The sequence below is a fragment of the Notechis scutatus genome, chromosome 1, assembly GCF_049901735.1.
Source record: "Notechis scutatus isolate UNSWTSFEM ecotype Mainland chromosome 1, rNotScu1.2, whole genome shotgun sequence".
NCBI lineage: Eukaryota > Metazoa > Chordata > Lepidosauria > Squamata > Elapidae > Notechis > Notechis scutatus.
Genome location: NC_142009.1, coordinates 122,109,244 through 122,130,375, shown reverse-complemented (window position 1 = coordinate 122,130,375; position 21,132 = coordinate 122,109,244). Strand labels below are relative to the sequence as shown.

Sequence of the window (21,132 nt, the reverse complement as noted above, 5' to 3'; positions counted from 1 at the left end):
CCTGGCTTAGTTAAACCTGAACTCAGATCTGGTCAGTACTTGGAAAGGAGCCCACCAAGAAAGTTGGAAAGTTGAAAAAACATCCTGGAAGAAGGCAGTGACAAATTACTTCTGTGAAATTGCATGGTTACATTGACAAGACAACCCAAAATCAAGCTCATCTCAAAAGTGACTGAAGTTGTAAGTGAATTGCATTTTTCGAAGACTGAATACATCCCTGACTGCTGCTGCTTTAGCCAGTTTTAAAAGTGTTAAACATGATTCTGGAACAATTATACTATGAACCAGAGATTGATTTAGGTTATATTCAGTTCAGCAAGCTTTCTCTTCTGTGCCACACCTTATCATTTACTACAGTGTCGGTCTCTCTTATAAATGAAATTCTGTATATTCCGTATTTCTAAAAAGAGTGCTGAAAATTGATTATTATTTTTTTAAAAAAATACTTTTTAAAGATGTGCTGGCCTGAAAATGTAATAAATAATACTTGCTGTATTTGATGAAAGCACCTTGAAATTTAGCAGAGAGGGAATCAGTGAAGCTTTGCACTGGATAAACATGTAGATGCTACACCTTATTAATTTATATTAGTTCTTTTTTAATATTTCCAGTTGCTGGCTATCTCTTGAAGGTGGACTTCTCTATGCTTTTGTTGGACCTGCAGCTGCTGTTGTCCTGGTAAATATTTTTGGCATTTTTAATAGTCATAGATAGATGGACACTTAGAAAAAAAAAACACATGATAATTCTTTTTGTATTTACGTCAACTGTACTGTATACATTTGTTACATACTTTATAATGTTTGCATCTTTTTATATAATTAATATGTGTGCAGTTTTATTTCTGAAATAAGATTGTGTGCTACGTTTTCTGTATGAGATTAAAATCTATAAAAATATTAGAATACTTAGAATACAAGTATGACTTATTTCTTGTATTATGAAGCTGTCTTGAGCTTATACCAAAGACTTTAATTACAAAAACAAACATTCCCACCTTAATACATTTGTGTCCATACCTTTCAGAACATCTTTCTTCAGTCAGGTGCTCCCCAAAACTATTAGACTTGAAATTCCATAATCCTCTGTCATCATGGGAATAAGGGAGATGACGTCTGAACTAGCCACTTTTCATTCACTAATTCACTTTTAATTAGTGAAATAAACTTCCATTTTATTTAGTTTATGACATAAACTTGATAATGAGTCGATCTACAGAATTAAACTATTCTTGTCCCCCAGATTTAATGAAACAAACAAGGTTTGCCTATTCCATCTGGAATGGAGACCAGAAGTCAATTTATTCAAACAACAGTCTAACTGTTGTGTTAGAGAATATACAGCTGTAAATAAGAGGCTTATTATGAAGCAATCCAATGCACAGAGAGAGTTTCAGTCACTCCTGAGCAAAGGGCAGTCTGAGCACAAATAGCAGTCTGTGAAAAGGTAACAGTTATCTCAGCAAAATCACCTAGTTTTCATGTGCTTAAATCACCAAGTACACAGAGCAAAATGGTGAGTAATTGTTTGTGTGAGTACACCTTAGGCCACAGTCGTTTCAGGTTTATGCCATAATGCTGTTTGTATTTAGCTGACAAAATAGTACTGCTGACATTCCATCACTTACTCCACCTAAAGATGCAGCTTACTTGACATCTCTTATCCATGTTCAGGATATATCTTCCCTTGGCAGAGATGCAGGAAAAGAGTAATAGTAGAGGCCTCTGCAACCAGGCTTTTTAATGGGATGCCCAACTATCACCTCTTTGGGTACCAGTTATGTATGTTAGGCTGCCAACAAAAGGAGAATGTTATCTTGGCAAGGTCACCTCAAGCGAATTTATCCAGAAGTCCTCTCATTGGATTTCATGGGGCTTCCTTTCTAGGAGACAGGCTTAGATTTGCAGCCCGACTTGAACCTAAAGTAAGAACATGCCATGTCAAATGGGGCTCATTTGCTTTAGTACAAAAATCAGGCAATGTGAGGTAACACCAAGAAAAATCATATGAGGTTATTTTCTAATGCCCCCTCCCACCCTCCATTTGAAATATTAAGCCCAGTGAGGAGATACTTAATTTTAAAGGCTCCCACTCTTCACCTGTTTGTTTAATAGAATTTCTCTTTGCGTGTGTGCACATACTCACAATTCATTGCACATAGCATATGTATCAGTCACCTGAATGTTTGAAAAACAGATTTGCCATCCATTTCTGCCAGTTCTTGGAATTGAATTGAATTGGTCCTGAAACACACACAGAGACACACAGAGAACTATGTGCATATATGTATATAATCGCTTTATAATGGATCCACCCTTGAAGTATCTTCTTAACTATCTCAAACACTTGAATAATGTCAATAAGAAAAAATAATATGTGCTTTCCCCCACCCCCCAAACTACCTTTATATTTTACTCACTCATGTATAAAATCTTAGGCTATACACTTTATAGCATATTTTGGGGGAAAACAAAGTATGTCTATTATTTTAAAGAAGCAAATAAAAATGGTCTAGGTCAGCGGTCGCCAACCTTTTGGACCTCAGGGACCACCAAATTAATAATTTTAAATCCCAGGGACCACTAACTGGTTCTGTGGGTGTGGCCTAATTTGTGGATGTGGGTTGGTGGTCATGTGACTGGCTGGGCATGGCTTGTATGTAAATATTATAAATATTTATATAAATATTGATTTTTTTATTAAAAAAGGGCAACTTTTACCCAAAATTAGACAAAGCAGGCAGGCAGATTGAGTTGCTCACAGAATCACAGATTCATTCAGAGATCTATCTGCCATTGGCTAGCTCAGTCTGCCACATAAAATTTGCTTGCAAGCAAACTCATAAAATTTGCTAGCAAGCAAACTCACAAAATGAACTCACAACACACCATGTATGTAAATATTGATTTTTTTATTAAAAAATAGCAACTTTTACCCAAAATCAGGCATAGCAGGCAAACAGATTGAGTTGCTCACAGAATCATTGATCTATCTATCTGCCATCGGCTACCTGAGTCTGTCACATAAAATTTTCTTGCCGTGAGTCTGCACTGAATAATGGAACCTTCAGTCCTAAGGGAGGTTCGGCTGTGCTTAAAAGCAGAGCTGAAGATCTAGAGACTAGGTAGAAAGCAAGAAATCCAACCATTTCCTGCTTCCTAGCTAATCTAAATCTCCCAGCACAGCAGAACAGCTGATGGTCGGAAAAAGGAAAAAAGGAAAAATATTAACTTAGAAGGCAAGTTTGCCAGGCAAGGAGTGAGTGGGTGGGGAGGGTTCCCGCAGGCCATGTGGGCAGCACAGCCTTGTGTTTCTGCGTAGCCTGGATTAATTGCTTTGGGGGATGCTCTGGGGGTGACATTTCTCTGCAGCCCACCAAAATTTTCTTGCGGCCTACCAGTGGGCTGTGGCCCACTGGTTGGTGACCGCTGGTCTAAGTGACATGAATGGCATCAGCTTAGTCTACTCTGGTTGCAAGTGTTATTTTTAAACTGGGGCAAGCATTTTCAGACAATTGAGTATATAATTGTACAAATAACACATTTGTGTCTGTGTATGCACACACACACTTATGTGTATATGTATGTACAGTATGTGTGTATGTGTGTACATATATACACACACATATACACAATCATACTCTTCCATTCTTGTAGTTGTTTCTTTTCTTCTTTTCTTCACACCCTATCTGCTGGCACAACCTAATTTAATATGTTTAGATTCGATAGAAATGTGTATATGTTGCAGAATATTAAAGCTACATTCAAGATATCTTAATCATAAAGTTTATGGTTCTCAAAATGACCAAACAGATGTTAAGGGAAATCCAAAATAAGGACCCTTCCATTCCCACTGCTATTGAGAGTCACAGTTGCCTCTAAAGTCAGTGATAATATCTAGTTCCAGATTAAGATAAAGCCAGATCATAGATTCCATGGGGCTGGATCTTGTGGCATGTATGAGAGATTGCCTGTGGTGTGCCAAGGGGAAAGTTGGTCTGCTAAAACAGAAAGGGGACATTTCCAGAATAAAAGCACATTTCTCCACATCCATCTTCTACCATCTTATCTGATCTTTAAACCACTATCTTTAATTTTACCTTATTTATTGGATCAGTAACAACTGAGTAGAGAATTGGAACTATCCAAATATTAGGAGAAAGGAGTACACAGGATACTCCTGTAAATGTATTATCTTTCTCTTTTTTTTCAACCTCCATGACTTCATTTCAAACACCCTACTATAGACGACATTGATTATTTAAATCTACATGGTATTATCAAGATATCCAATGATTATACATTTATTATGGTGATCAGATTATTTTCAATAGATGGGAAAATTTTAAAAACAACTTCCTTCCTTTCACAGTTGTACAGAAGTTTATACAAACAAAGAAAATGGATAGGCTCTTAGTGTAAAGCCAAAGTAAAAATATCACACTCTTAAATAAGGGTGTTACTTTTGTCATTGACACAGTCTCCTGTGTATAAAAGTGTGATGTGTGTGAAGTGTGATAGAGTGTGAAGTGTCAGCATCTCAGTCATGCAACTGGCTCATAATGCTGTGCAAAGTAGGAACTGTAAACTTTATGAGCACCCATGATTTTTCAAAGATTTTAGATTTCTAAATTATTGAGATCTTTATGTATCCCTGCTGAATTAATGAAATTTTTTTGAGATAAGATCCAGTTAGAACTTCGCTGCAAAGTATTAAATTTAATGGTCAGTCCAAAACAGATTGATTGTGATGTTTGAATGTGCTGCAACATATTGGAAATGTACTGGAAAATTTTCATGAACAATATATATCTTTGGAAGAATAACTTAATATAAAAGAAGAGGGTTCATGAGAATTGCTGATCTATGATGACAAAACAACAAAAAACCCTCAGTAACTCAATAAACTATATTGGTTTGAAAATTGAAATTAGACTTCTGAACTCCTTGATAATCAAGCTTGCAGCTTAAATGTAATATATATCTCAATTAGCCAGGATTCTCTTAACAAGTCACCATTAGCTTTGAAATGGATTGGATGAGATCTTGAGTTAAACTCTGCTTTACCTCAACCTAATTAATTATTGTAAACATGTTGCTATAAATCCACCTTTCCTTTATAATTCTTCTACATAAGGGCAAGCAGCCAACATAAAGAATCAGTGGGTGATTTGATGAACCAAATAGCTGAAATCGTGTCAGTTACATATATAGAACCAGAATTGATTGTTTTTCCTTTGTTCAGAAACATGTGTGCATTCTTTAAAGTATATTAAGCTTTTTTTAGAGTGTAGCCCACTGTGTTTCTTGCCTTAAATCACAGGAAAGTGTGCCAGTAATTTTTTACTTTTACAGAGAGAGAGGTTTCAAGAGCATGCAAAACAGAGCCACTTGAAACCTTGGGATTTATGATTTTCTGTTTATGCCCTAAACTCTAGGTAGATAAACGTCAATTGACAGTGTAATCCTGTATTTGTTTAAATAAAAGTAAATCAGAGTTAAACAGGATTCACTTTCCAGGTAATCTTTGCACGTGCATACATTTGCAGATTTAAATGAATTTAATCTTGTATTCCCGGTAGAATTATAATGTTAGACATCTTTTCTCCCATTTGCTTCTAGAATCTGGAGATATCCAAGACTGAGTATTTTTCCCTTTTTGCATGCAAAACATGTGAACTGTGATCCTTCCTATCCTGTTCCCATAAAATTACAGTATATTATAATTATAGTTTGTTGTCCAGTCTGAACCTTACAGTGCAAAATAGACAAGTAGAATTCTACAATGCTCAATGTCTTATAGTTACATTTCTGTATACATGCTATAGTATGTATATCAGTATGTATACCCATTTATATCAAATGCTAATAGGAGAAGACTGATGACTATTTATATCAAGGACTATCTTGGATACCACGGGCAAGGAACACATTGATTTCTTGATTTAGAGGGCATGGCATCTTTCTGGAATATCTGGTCCTCTCCAGAATTCAATCCTTGCATCTCTTTGCTTTGTAGGAATCACAGGATGCTGAGATATAGGATCTAAATTGTTGTTCCTGGTTCTTTAAATTTATACCAAATGTGTTAAGGTTCATGTTTCATTCAATGTCATTAAAGGGGAAACTGTTACCTTTTTGTTTGTTTATTTCATATTTAACAGGTCAACATGGTGATTGGCATCCTTGTATTTAATAAACTAGTTTCCAGAGATGGAATCCTAGATAAAAAACTCAAACACAGAGCAGGGTAAGAAAAAGTTGGAATATATCAATGATTTATTACTAAATTTTGTGTATCTATTGTTAGATTCACCACATGTATTTTTATTTAATTTCACTTTGAACCTTTTTCTCTTAGTTTAACTTTTAGTTCTATTCATTTCCAAATTGCAGTTACCTTACTTTTCCTGAGGAAATGTGACTGAACAACAGAAAAATAATAAAACACAAGTACAGTTGTATTAAGTTTTCTTTTTTAAGGGATGAATAACCATGCATGTCCAAGAAATTTTCCTTGGTTTTTTTACAAGTTGAGTATTTAGAATTATATATTTTTGATTAGTGAAAAAAAATCATATTTAGAAATGCCAGAACCATTCTAAGATTTTAAAAATATTAGAACTGGGCCGTTTGTGTGATTACTTATGGGTTATGAATCAAGAAGAATTTGACATATTATCAAGCAAGCAAGCTGAGTATTAGTGTCTCTTGTTTTCTACAGTTATTGGATCTCCAAGGTGCAGGTGAAATTGGGATTCGAAAGTCTGTTATATGAATATAAAAACTTATATTTATTCTCAAGGGTATTCTCTGAGCTTGGTTGTTTTCTTGCAGATGTTTCATTACCCAGACTAGATATCATCAGTGTTAGTCCTAGTCCCATTGCTAGTATTCATTCTTAGAGACATGGGGGAAAAGATGATTAGTCTTAGACTCATATCGTTTCCACATGCCCTCATTCTGTTTCATTCTTCTTTTCCCATCTCAGTGAGATTCTGTGCTCTTAGCACTTAAATGGAAGGATGAGTCTGCATTTTTCAGAGATTTTCATTTACAGGAGATAATACTGAGGAAATTTCATCAATTTGCTTTCTCCCACCTCCCATTCCTTTATTGTTCCAAAATAGACAGAAAGCAAGAAGAGGCCATGAAAAATGACTCTCCCACCTGCATTTACCAATTTCAAAATCTATGCGTTTAAGCCAAGGCGTTTCTTCACACACAAATCAATAGAAGATGTGGTTAATATACCCAAGTCTGGCTTTCTATACCAAAAAGATTTTCATCTATAATGCTTTATTTTTTGGCATATCTACTTAAAAGCTTTCTTGCAAGAAAGTTATTGCAGCCTTCTTTTCCTATTAAAAAGAATGGACTGCCCTATTTCCCCACCACCACTGGGCTGAGCTCAGGTGTAATGAATTTGAATTAGACGTCAAATTTTGTGTATGTGACTATGTGCCTGTTCTTCTTTTTTATTTTTTATTTTTCTCTGATATAATTGATAAAAATCTATAATGCTATCTCTCATTTTTGTGATTTTATTTATATTTTGTCTATCTGAAAGCTTTTTGAATATCACCAGTCCATTAATGCAATGCTGCATAATACAAGTTTTATCCAGTCAAAATTAAGCCCTGTTAACCCCAATTTAATTTGGGAGTATATGTTCTCAGAAATAGGCTACCATGCAGTTACCTTGTCCATACAAGAATTAGACACATAAATGAATAGAGCAAGAAGCCAGATTTCTGTCAATCACTTGATCTGGAAGGGCTAGATATTAACTTCATCATCTCTGCTCATTTTTCTCTGAAAATACTTGATTAGCAGTATTTCATCATCTTTATCAGATAACTCCCCCAAGAAAAACTAACTTTGGCTGGAAGATCCTACTATGAAATGTTTTGTTATTGGTTAGGAATGCTTCATTTGATATAGTTGCATATTTTAAAGAATATTTGTTAATCTGATGAGATAACTTTGTGAATCCAGCCGGTCTTTCATAGCCTTCTAATAAAGCTGCCATATGATAATTGTTTTACAATTTGTTTGTATTTTGGTCTGTCAAATGAGGATGATAGTTCAAGGATTTGGAGAAGTGGGTTTTATTCTCCATAAGCAAACACAGACACACAAATACACACAATCCTAATGTTAAAGTCTGCAAGATGCAACTATGGAAGTTACCATCTGAATGTGCTGAATATAGGATTTCAAATTACAAAGTAGGAAAGTGTCTGGTTTGATCTAGTGGTTAAGACACCAGACTAGAAAGTAAGAGCGTGTGAGTTCAAGTCCTACCTTAGCCTTGAAAACCAGCTGGGTGACTTTGGGCTGGTTGCCCTCTCTCAGACCAACCCACCTCACAGAGTTGTGGTGGTGGTGAAAATAGAGAGGAGAAAGGTGTTTTGGATATGTTTGCTGCCTTGAATTATTAGTAAAAATAACAAATACAAATAAATGGGATACAAATGATTTTTTAAAAAGATTATGGAAAAGAATGCCTAGATTCTCTGCTTCTCACTATATATTCTCCACATTCATCTTTGTTGGATAAAAAGCATTTTACTTCCCTTTTAGAATCAGCATAGGAAAAAGAACAGGACAGTGGTAAATAATGCTGTAATACATTTCTATATTATTCTCACATATTCTATTCTTCAATTCCTGAAGAGGGCTTTTCTAGGAGTTTCCCTCTCATCAAACTGAGAAATGGTTAAACTTTGAAATATTCCTGAAGCTGGCAAGCTCTACCCTCATGGGCTTCTATACCTTCTCTTTTGCATCACTTGATCAATGTTCCTGTAGCAAGCAGGGTTGTCTATAATAGTATGAATGAGAACAGCTGTTCACTTCAATGTCACTCCCATTTTTATTTTCCCATCCATAAATTTATTTTGAAACTTGTACAGGAATTTGAAAATTTCAGAACATTCCAAAAATTCTCGATAAATATGTTTCGATTTTTGCATCTATTTTTTTTGTTTGCATTTTTTCCTTTGTAATGTACAATTTGTTATATTCACTAAAGGGCACAAAGACACACACACATCGACTCATGTTGTGCATATTTTTAAGCTGTGAATCACACTGAAAATGTTTGTAAAGAAACAGAATTTGTATACAGATAGGTTTCATTCACTTTAAGTTGAGAAGTATGAATTAGTGGATAGTATCAAATTATTGAAATTATCAACACTATCAATTTTCAACATATCACAATTGCAATAATGTTTAGTCTACAATACATCATCATGTTCCATATATAGAACAATTTTTATTTTTTTTCTCTTTTTCTCTTATATATGCTTTTATGTACCATTGAACAAAAACAGACCTGAAAATAAAAATTACCACTGTATAAGATTTTCATTTCCCATGCCATATTTATGTGTACAAAACAAATGAAAATCTGAATATTTTCCACTTTATTTGTGTACTCTCTTTATTTGTATGATTTGTTCTAGAAATAGCCGATGCATTATTTAAAAAGAAACCTGTACCTTCTGCTTCAGAAGAATCTTTTTATATATTTTCATCCTACCGCTTTAAAATAAAATTATAAATTACTATATATAACTAAAGTGGTTTTAAAGTGCAATATTTTACAAGTCAGTTGAAGATTTTTTTTAATGTTCCTCTTTTGTCCTCTGTATGTAATAATAACTACTTTAGCTGATTTTTTTTAAAAAAAAAACTTCCATCACAGAAATAAATTAAGATGAATGGAAGGATGAAAATAGCCAGATAACAGAATTGTCATAAAAACAGTGAAAATAAACAGAAGCAGCTGCTAGGTGTTGCAATATAGAATCTGTATCAGTATCTGTATAAATATATGTTAATCTTAATGCTTGTGTACTGTGTTTTATTAAATTTCTAGCCTGAATTAACACTGTCATTAAATTCCATTCATTTCAAACTCTATTCAGACCAGCATTAACTTAAATTCAGTGGAAACTTAAGAGGGGAAGCTGTTTCATACATTCCCATGATAGATTGACAGAACTGTACTCATTCAGGGGCATGCTCCAATTTCAGTGGATATGGGTGTAAGTATTTTTGCCCTATCAATCTGCTCCATTACTTTGTAAAGAGCAAATCCTTATTCTTCCGAATGGTCTGATTAGAGGGACCATTTTGTTGTTTGTCTTAACCTACCACATGCATGTTTCCTTCAGTGTGATCAATAGAACATTTATCTATGACGATTGGGACAGGACAGGCTTCTAACATTATCAAATGAAAGAAATAGACTTTGGATAAAATGAAGCCTTTCCCTCCCCCAATGCAATTAACATGTTTTTGATGTGTAAAATTATTAAATGTATGGTTTTTATATAGGCTTAAAATCAATCAGAGTGTTTCATCCTGAATAAGTCGACTTGCTATTTTTTTTCTTGCATGACATCATATTTGAAAAGCTAAATTTCAGCAGTGACCAAAAATTCAATATTTTGTTCTTTTTTGTGGGTGTTCTGTTTGTTTGCAGTCAGATGAGTGAGCCTCATAGCGGTTTGACGCTCAAATGTGCCAAGTGTGGAGTAGTTTCAACAACAGCTTTGTCAGCCACCACCGCCAGTAATGCCATGTTAGTCCTAATCATTTACATCTTCTTGTTACAAATCTTATGCAGTGCATGTGAAACAAAATGCTACAGTGATGAAAAATTAAAACTGCTAATATTGAACATAATTAATTGTTTTTTTAAAAAAAAGGAAAAGGAAAAATGGCAACTGCACCTTATAATTCAACTGGGTAATATTTTACAATGTCAGTTTTTCTATAACTATATAATGTCATGGGTTTTCACATTTAAAAAAAAATGTTGCCATCCTTAAGTAAGATTTATATATTTGGATATGCCTGTCTCTCTTAAAGTTGACTTGTTTTTGTTGTTTCAATAGTCCTACAATCTTCTTGTTGCTGTTTTCTTTCCTCTCTGCCCCTGTTTAGGGCATCACTGTGGAGTTCCTGTGTTGTTCTACCTCTCCTGGCTCTCACTTGGATGTCTGCAGTTCTGGCAATGACTGACAAGCGATCCATTTTATTTCAGATACTCTTTGCTGTATTTGATTCATTGCAAGGGTTGGTCATTGTCATGGTTCACTGCATTCTCCGAAGGGAGGTAAGAAACCACTTCCTGGCATTGTCTTCCAAATGTTCTATCACTATGAAATTTTATAGCAACCCAGAATGCTTCCTGAGCTGTGGTGGGTGCAGTGGTTAGAATGCAATATTGCAAGTTAACTCATAACTCACTGGTCATTGCCAGGAGTTCGATTCTGATTAGCTCAAGGTTGACTCAGCCTTCCATCCTTCCATAGTTGGTAAAATGAGGACCTGGATTGTTGGGGGCAGTATGCTGACTCTGCTTAGAGAGGGCTTTAAAGCACTGTAAAGCTGTATATAAATGTTATTCCTAGACATCTGGCTTGAACCAACCAGTGTAACTACCCTTGAAATGAAGGCTTCAGTCCCACATAAGAGGTCAAGACTGTAACTCTTGTTGTACTCAGTGCTGATCCACAATGAGCAAAATGACAGCAGAAAAGCTACACCTTCTGTAGTTTGTCTGCTAATACATGTCAGCCTCTCATAGCCCGAAGTGTTGTTGTCCTCACTTAAAGCAGTGCAGCTTATTTGCAATCAGGGGTTGGTTTTCCTCTTCCAAACTTTTGCTGGGAACAGGCAGCTCCATCTCTGGAGACTCTGTGGATTTCCAGCTGCCCCTGCATACATTAGATCACATTTTCTGTTTAAATGAGTAAATCTTGAAGAGTGCCCTGTTGTGGTTGTTTTGCTTCTCAATGCAAGGAGTCACCTATCCTATCTTGAATCCAGTGTGCTTTCTGCTAAAGTAGTTGGGGTTTTCCTGTTTCTTGGCCCACTGAGAGACTATCCCATAAACAGAAAGGGAAAAAAAATACACAACCACAGGATAGTATGGGAAGAAAATGGGGTCTGCCCCACCTCACCTCCAAGTCATACAGAAGCCCTTCATTTATAGCCCACCAAGTAGCAATTCATTCTGGGAATTAAGGGGCAAAACAAGTAGCTGCAGGTGGTTGAGTGAAAAAAACAGCCTTACACAAGGTTAATAGTCTTACCATTGAGAAATAGTGGTGGTAAAAGAGGAGGCATCACAATACCTCTGGCAGCCACGCTGGTTTTGGTCATTACATTAATGCTTGAACCCTTTGGGCCAGCTTCAGCTTGCCATGGCAGTGTGTTGCCTATTAGATGGAGGCAACTTTGTCCTCAGGAAATAAATAGTAGGACAACCTCCGGTTTCAAGCAGCAGAAGATGGATTGGTAGATAGTTGGCAGTTCTTCGGAAGACTGATAATAGATTTAGGGTTAGAGATTATGGGAGTTGTAGTCCAGAACAGCTGAAAAACTATAGAATGTTGCCACTATTCAACACAAATACTCTGAAGCAGATGATAGTGCCTGCCCACATGGAAGGGTGCTATAAAAAAATGAAAGTTCCAACATATTTAATCTTATGTTAACCATGTTTAACATGCACTTTTTATATACATGAATTAAAAAGTCTACCACACCATCTGTTTTGGCATTAAGTAACTTTCTATCTGAAAAATAACTCATAAGGTGAGGAAGACTGAAGTGTTTTTGCTTTGAAGGTGCTCCCCAATGTACTGATTTCTGATTTTGTGCATTCAGGATTTTAATTAGGTGTCTTTCCCATCTAAAAAGGTACACAAGTTCCAAAGTGCTTTATTTAGATAGTTCTTTTTTGTAGTAAAATTTTAAAATGTGCCTATATTGTTGGATTAAAGGATAATGAACTCCATATCTCATGTCTGTCATTTATCCATGTGAGATACGGAATCTGCCACTAGCTAGCAAAACAATAAATCTGAATGTCAAATGACTTGTCACAGATAATGTCAAACCTTAGAGTAAAAATCACAGCAGTTTTGTTCTGTCACTGCAACAACATAACACATAGAAAGCATCCAAAACATCATCTATCATCAATTTCCAGTCTAAATTTTATCTCCAGCAAAAAAAATAGCCTAGCGTTAGCAAGGTCAAATTGAGACTGCTCAACCTCTGCCTTGCCATCTCCAACAATGTCTGTGCTTTGCTTCTGAAGCTATATATCTGGAGAAGAAATATGTCTGCTTCGTTTGTGATAACCTTGCAAAAATCAGCTCAATCCTTTGGCTAAACTTCACAAGGGAAATGACTCGCCTTTCTTGTCCCTCACATCCTGTCATATGACGGCCCCTTCCCTGAGATCACTTTATATAGCTTTCAAAAAAGTCTCTTAGCTGAGGTTCTTTGCATGTTCTGTCTTTATTCCAAAATCTCCATTCCAAAATCTTATACCCTTATTTATTTCCTGTGCTTCAGAGCCCTTTCTGATTGGCCTAGCAGTCCTAACACCCAACTAAGAAAAAAAAACTACATTTCACAAAGTTGCATACCCAATTTTATTCCCTGTGTTGCAATTCTCTAACTCCATCATTGCCTATGCTAAGTGGGAGTGGTGCAATAATATCTGTACATTCACACATCCGTATTTTTTTATGTCCCACTAACAGAAAAATAGATCGGAAAGAGATCTGCCTTGTTCTTCCATTTGCTATTATAAAATAAAATAAGAGACATTTTGTACAGGATTGAGTAGATTGATGGTGTTGTACAGTATTGATGTGGTTGCTGTAGTGATGGTAATCCGTCATTGGAACGATATGTGGCTGTGAAAAGGAGATCTAAAATAATTAGGGGCTTACATTTAATTCATCCCAAGGTAGCTTGAATCAAGGCCTAATCCAATACAGAGTGAACCCAGTATTGTAAGTTGAGCAGTTAGACATTTATATACAAAAATGTATCTGCAACCATAGGTTTTAGCAAAAAGTAGTTTGACGTAACCCAGGGTAAAGCATAGTCACTAATTCAATAATAAAATTATGCAGACTTAATGACTAATGAATGAAAGGTAGTGACAGGAAATGCAATAGAAAAATAGTTACCAATCCTCAATTTATATATCTCTATTCAATTTATTATATTTCTTTATTGAGAAGGGGACTATATTCCTATGCAAAATATTAAACCGTGATATGTAAGTGAATGTTCATACCTGATAACCCAGCAATGAGATTATTTCTTAAGTTCACAATACAGTTCAGAATTTTGGCTGAATATCTGGCAATTAATGAGAATGTTTTTAAAATCGCAATTCCTGATTTACCTGATACAATAAACAAAGAACTTGCCAGAATGTTCCTTGTTAACTGGATACAAGAGGGAACTTAGACTTCCAAACTTCACACGTATTTCATTTCAATTATACATATAGAGTAAATTGTATCCATGTATGTTACATGTCTGCTAAAGAAAGAGAAAAATCAAATGCCTAACTAATTCATACCCCAAAAGTAATTTGACCTGTCGTATCCTACAATTTGGTGATAAAGGGAGATGCTCTTTATTGTCTGCTGATTTTTTGAAAAATATGCTTAGCATCCAAATGTGCTACCTCCTCCCCACACCTTAAGTAACTAAATGTCATGAACTTTTTTTTCACACCAACATAGAAAGAGAGAAAGTTTTAAGAGGAGCTTTGAATTGGTTACTGTTGCCAGGGTAACCACTTCCCTAGTATCAGCACGTTCAGCACATCTCTCTCTCTCTCTCTCTCTCTCTCTCTCTCTCTCTCTCCTCTCTCTCTCTCTCTCTCTCCTCCCTCTCCTCCTCCCTCCTCTCCCTCTCTCTCTCTCTCTCTCTCTCTCCTGTTCACTGCAGTTAGAAGCTTGGGCAACCACACTGCCTTAGAGTGCCTTTGGTCAGCCTTGGTTAGCTCACCTCTCCAGAAAAAAATGGATTTGATTATTATTATTATTCATATTACTGTACATGAGCCATTAAAGCATGGTCTACAGACCACAGAAAGCCCTCATCATTTTTTGTGCAGCTTTTATACAGGATCTTTGGAGCCCTTTCTGCTTTTTTCCCCCTTTCCCCTTTCCAAAAGATTGGTCAAGCATGGGGATCAAAATCATTGTTCAGCTTGTCTATGAAAACAATGCTATGGACAAAAGCCCTGATAATCATTCTGTACATTTGACTAGTCAGAGATACAGGTGAAACTCAAAAAATTAGAATATCGTGCAAAAGTTCATTTATTTCAGTAATGCAACTTAAAAGGTGAAACTAATATATGAGATAGACTCATTACATGCAAAGCAAGATAGTTCAAGCTGTGATTTGTCATAATTGAGATGATTATGGCTTACAGCTCATGAAAACCCCAAATCCACAATCTCAGAAAATTAGAATATTACATGCAATCAATAAAACAAGGATTGTACATAGAACAATAACGGACCTCTGAAAAGTGTAAGCATGCATATGTACTCAGTACTTGGTTTGGGCCCCTTTTGCAGCAATTACTGCCTCAGCACGGTGGCATGGAAGCTATCAGCCTGTGGTACTGCTGAGGTGTTATGGAAGACCAGGATGCTTCAATAGCGGCCTTCAGCTCTTCTGCATTGTTTGGTCTGATGTCTCTCATCTTTCTCTTGGCAATGCCCCATAGATTCTCTATGGGGTTCAGGCCAGGAAAGTTTGCTGGCCAATCAAGCACAGTAATCCCACGGTCATTGAACCAGGTTTTGGTGCTTTTGGCAGTGTGGGCAGGTGCCAAGTCCTGCTGGAAAATGAAGTCAGCATCCCCATAAAGCTCATCTGCAGAAGAAAGCATGAAGTACTCCAAAATCTCCCGGTAGACAGTTGTGTTGACCTTGGACTTAATGAAGCACAGTGGACCAACACCAGCAGATGACATGGCTCCCCAAATCTACACAGACTGTGGAAACTTCACACTGGACTTAAAGCATCTTGCAGTGTGTGCCTCTCCATTCTTCCTCCAGACTCTGGGTCCTTGGTTTCCAAATGAGATGCAAAAGTTGCTCTCATCAGAAAAGAGGACTTTGGACCACTGAGCAACAGACCAGTTCTGTTTTTCTTTAGCCCAGGTAAGACGCTTCTGACGTTGTTTGTTGTTCAGGAGCGGCTTAACAAGAGGAATACAACATTTGAAGCCCATGTCCAGGATCTGTCTGTGTGTGGTGGCTCTTGATGCACTGACTCCAGCCTCACTCCACTCCTTGTGAAAGTCCCCAACACTTTTGAATGGCCTTTTCCTGGCAATCCTCTCCAGGCTGCGGTCATCCCTGCTGCTTGTGCACCTTTTCCTTCCACACTTTTCCCTTCCACATAACTTTCCATTAATGTGTTTTGATACAGCACTTTGGGAACATCCAACTTCTTTTGCAATTACCTTTTGAGGCTTTCCCTCCTTATGGAGGGTGTCAATGATGGTTTTCTGCACAACTGTCAGGTCAGCAGTCTTTCCCATTATTGTGATTCCCACTGAACCTGACTGAGAGACCATTTAAAGGCTCAGGAACCCTTTGCAGGTGTTATGGCTTAATTAGCTGATTAGAGTGGGACAGTTTGAGCCTAGAATATTGAACCTTTTCACAATATTCTAATGTTCTGAGATTGTGGATTTGGGGTTTTAATGGGCTGTAAGCCATAATCGTCACAATTATGACACATCACGGCTTGAACTATCTTGCTTTGCATGTAATGAGTCTAACTCATATATTAGTTTCATCTTTTAAGTTGCATTACTGAAATAAATGAACTTTTGCACAATATTCTAATTTTTCGAGTTTCACCTGTAGTGCTTTCTTTCATCAGGCTGTAGCTGAATATATATTATTGTTATAAGCAGCTCAGAAATGATCCAGTTCCTGCAAGCAAATTTGCTTTGCCATCTCAACCAATGCTGCTAGTCCATGATATTTTACGGCTGAAACTTACTGCCAAAATTCATGTGAGATGGAATTACATTGCTTATGCTTGTCAGTAAAATGTGACAGGAAAGATTTGTACAGCAGCCATTTCAGCCATAGTCCAACCTAGAGAAGTAGAACATTTTCCTGGAATGTCAGTGGAACAGACAGAAGTCTGCATGTTTTAGCTTTCAACGGATTAAATCCTGGCGAGTTTTCTTCAAACTGGTGCTGTTCATCCAGAGATGTTGAGAATTTTGGAATTTGGATATAAACACAACCAGAGTGCTTGTAGTTCCATCTGTTACATGATTAGCAAAAATAAACCCTACTGAGATAATAATAATGCATTGTTCTCCAGAACAAAGCCATGGAGTATGGAGGTTAGATTGTTGGAGTAAAAAAAATGAGGAAATGTGATAACTAAGGAATTTTGGTGAGCAAATAATACAATGTGAGGAAACCAAAATCCATCTTTAATGACATTTTCTTTGTTTTGCTTATCATAGTTGCTTTTACACCGGTTCAATTATCTTAAGTGGCTCACAACAACAAACAAAACAAAGCCATAGCTTTATAAATGGAAATATTTAATAATTGCTAACAAGTTAAATATTCATAACATTCTGATCACAAACCATCACACCATATATCCTCAGAACTTAAAAATAACCATCCACCAAGGAACCTGTGCCAATTTAGCTCTCAGTACCGGAATGGTGTTTGAAAAACTTCAAATGTCCCCAGAGTGAGGGTGCAAATCTTAAGTCTGATAGGACACCATAAAAAGAGGGTTCTTTGGCATAGATTCCTCCTCTCTGATTGCCTCTCATTGTAATTCATGAGGAATAGACACTCTCAGCAAGCACTTTCTACAAGCATGCCTTAGGTGGACAGCTTCTGTTTAGAGTTGGCAGTCTCTCAGATAGCCAGGTCCTAAGCAATATAAGATGAAAAGGTGATTGGGAGCATCTCAATTACACTCAGAAACTCTTTTGGTCACAGTTTCAACCTGCTAGACTAGAAGGAGCTATTAGTTCAAGAGCATCCTCAAATTGCATACCTGCTCTTTCTGGAGGATCACAACACTGTTCTCTGTTAAATTGTCCCAGAATTAGCCAGTTTCTGAACCCACAAGTACACATCATGGTAAGGTTTACCCCAGGCCTGTTCCTCTCCATCCAGATCCTTACAGCCTCTAGACACTGGGATTAGATAACTGCCATAGCTGCTTCATAATCTGTGGTATAGATTGACCAACTGAGCATCACAAATTAGCATGGTTGGGATATTTTTATAAGTTACACTGCAGACTAAAGCATGACGTATTGTTTAGAATTTATCTGAATATTTGTTCAGATAGAATCACCCAAGTTGCTTTTTTTCCTCAAAAGACCATTATGGGGCTACAGTATTTGTTTTTCTATTTTGGTGCCAGTTTTGGCAGTACTGTTAGTACTTAAGAATTGTCAGGTAAAGGATCCATATTTATGGCAAGAAGCATGCTGGATTTCTTCCCGTTAATTGTCTAAGTGGTCTTTACCATTATGCTCATTAAGGTTGGATGCATTTATTGTTCTAATCTTAGGAAGTCATAAAAATAGCTTTGGCATACTGAACAAAAGATCTGTGACTTTAGTCCAATTGCTCCTTCTCTGGGAATAAGTCTCTCTGGGATGTTCTTCTGAAGAGCTATTCACAGATCTGTGCTAGTCCAATTTAAATATTTGCTTTAATTTGCGTGCTGTGTTTGTACAATTATCATAATGTCACAATAAACATCATTTTAAACCAAGTGAGAAAATAATGATGAATCAAGAATTTGTTTATGACAGCTTTAACAATTTGTCTATAACTTTTAAGTATATTAAATATCTGTTATATCTTGCCAGGTTCAAGATGCATTTAGATGTCGTTTGAGAAACTGCCAAGATCCAATCAATGCAGATTCATCAAGTTCATTTCCTAATGGACATGCTCAAATCATGGTTAGTTTATATTTATCCTTGACTACTATTTGCAGACATAGTGTGCATCGGGGCTAACATATCTGGTTACAAAACTCTTGATGACCACAAGATGAGAGTAAAGAGAATTCGCTCTATGTCTTTGTTTCCATCTTGTGGTGGGAAATTTTCACACCTTGTCCTATATTCAGAATCATAAAATGAATATATTCAGTAATTATAATATTGAAATAGAAAGCAAAATAGTATATAATATAATTACTTTTATTTTGTTTCTTAGTGCCTAGGAGGTGCATTACAGAAATATATAATTTCCGCGCATTCATTTTCTTGCCTTTTTAACTGTTTTGCTTTATTTTAATTATATAAGCCACCCAAAGCCATTGGAGAGTTTGGTGGCCTTCTACATCTAATATAAAAAAATAAATACAATTCATTTTCTGGTGCATTTCAGATCCACTATATTTTCTTGCATGTAAAAGAGGCTATCAAAGGAAAATCCCTTAGGTCATTTGTAAGAATTAAGATGATGACTATGAATGGTGATGATGATGATGATATAACATATTCATAGTACATTCAAGCATTATTATTATTATAAAATGGCTCCCAATTATAATCCTGCATATTGCAAACTGACCTTTTATGTTTTATTAATTATTATGTCAGATGCTGTCTTAACAGGATTTCCTTAACAGGGTTTCAACTATTTTTGTCTTAGCTATGTTGAATATATTTGAGATGGGAAAAGTGGCATATAATTTGAAATGAAAAATAATAAATAAGTACATGAGAGTGAGAGAAAAGATTTCATGGTCACTTTCTAGCCATCACATTAAAATTACTATGGTTCTCTCTCTCTCTCTCTCTCTCTCTCTCTCTGTGTGTGTGTGTGTGTGTGTGTGTGTGTTTGTGTAAAATTACAAATAATTCCATATACTTCCTAGTATATACTTGAAACGATTTGCTTATTGCCACATACTCCACTATATTTAGGGTACAGCTAGTCCTCAATATACAACCACAGTTGAGCCCAAATTTTCTGTTGCTAAGCGAGAGAGTTTTTCCCCATTTTATGACCGTTCTTGCCACAGTTGTTAAATGAATCACTGCTGATGTTAAGCTAGCCACATAGTTGTTAAGTGAATCAGGCTTCCTCATTGACTTTGCTCGTCAGACGTTCACAATAGGACCCCAGGAACCTGTAACCATCATAAATATGTACCAATGGCTAAGCATCCAAATTTTAATCACATGGCCATGGGGATGTTGCAACAGTTGTAAGTGTGAAAAACAGTCATAAGTCACTTTTTTCAGTACTGTTGTAACTTTGAACGGTCACTAAACAAACTCTTGTAAATCAAGGACTACTTGTACTGAACTGTTAAGAAATAACTCATATACACCAAACTAACTGACCAGTTTAGCCAAATGTTCAATTGAACATTTCTCCCCTACTTGTTTCCTACCTCCCAAAATGGTACAAGGAGAATTACATAATCAGTAGGTCGAGAGGACTATCTTCCTAAAATGTAGCTGTTTCTGTGAGCTAAAAAAAAAAAAGGCAATTTTTAAGGTGGCCATTCATTTCAACTCAAGCTTTTCTGAGGTACTATATATATATATTGTGCAGCTATCATAAGGTGCATTTCAGAAATTGTATCACAATCATTGCAAGGGACAAGTTTACAAATAATCTATAATTTGTACAATCTCCAGTACTTTTCTGTCTTCCATATTGGACAAATTGGTTTGACTAAGCTGTATGCAATAAGAAGTCACTATTTCTACATGTGGAGAAGTTACTGTGAATAAAGTCACAGTATCTTGTTGTTTTCTAGAGATTTGGGGAAACCTCTGGAGCATATTAAAGCAAGGGAAATTTCTACTACAAGAATAGAACTCTATCCACATGGCAACTATTGTAGCGTGCAATTAATAGCAACAATAATACTCTTATTTTCAAACAGCTACTTACCAATAGTTTTAAATTCCTGCACAATGGTTTCAGTAGTTAAAAAAAAACATTCTTTGACACTAATCTTCCTAAAGACCAGTTTTTTCTAATCTGGAATTTTCCTGAAGCATTCAATCATTCTTGTCTTAATTCTCACAATGGCTGAGAATTTGAGTGACAGTTTTCAGATGGGGAAATATTATTCTAAACTAACTTCACATTGTCTCATTTTAGCTGTGGTCATGCAGTGATCATGTGTAGTTTAGCTTTAGTGAGGGAGATATTAGAAGGAAATGTGATAGCTGAGGTTAGAACTGAATGCTATAGCATCTTCTTCTTGGTATTTGTCACAAGAACAGATA

The 21,132-nt window shown here is 36.1% G+C and overlaps 1 protein-coding gene across 3 annotated transcripts in view; it reads left to right on the top strand.

The window, feature by feature from the left end:
* Nucleotides 1-21,132, top strand: part of ADGRB3 (adhesion G protein-coupled receptor B3) — a 529,081-nt gene that overhangs the window by 473,570 nt on the left and 34,379 nt on the right. For 2 of the 3 annotated variants that reach the window (XM_087945171.1, XM_026665231.2), the window contains 5 exons: nucleotides 612-678; nucleotides 6,164-6,249; nucleotides 10,498-10,596; nucleotides 10,962-11,133; nucleotides 18,739-18,834. In XM_087945171.1, coding sequence (XP_087801297.1) covers nucleotides 612-678; nucleotides 6,164-6,249; nucleotides 10,498-10,596; nucleotides 10,962-11,133; nucleotides 18,739-18,834 — 520 coding nt within the window. The remainder of the gene's footprint in view (nucleotides 1-611; nucleotides 679-6,163; nucleotides 6,250-10,497; nucleotides 10,597-10,961; nucleotides 11,134-18,738; nucleotides 18,835-21,132) is intronic. The other variant, XM_087945164.1, reaches the window with a different exon arrangement.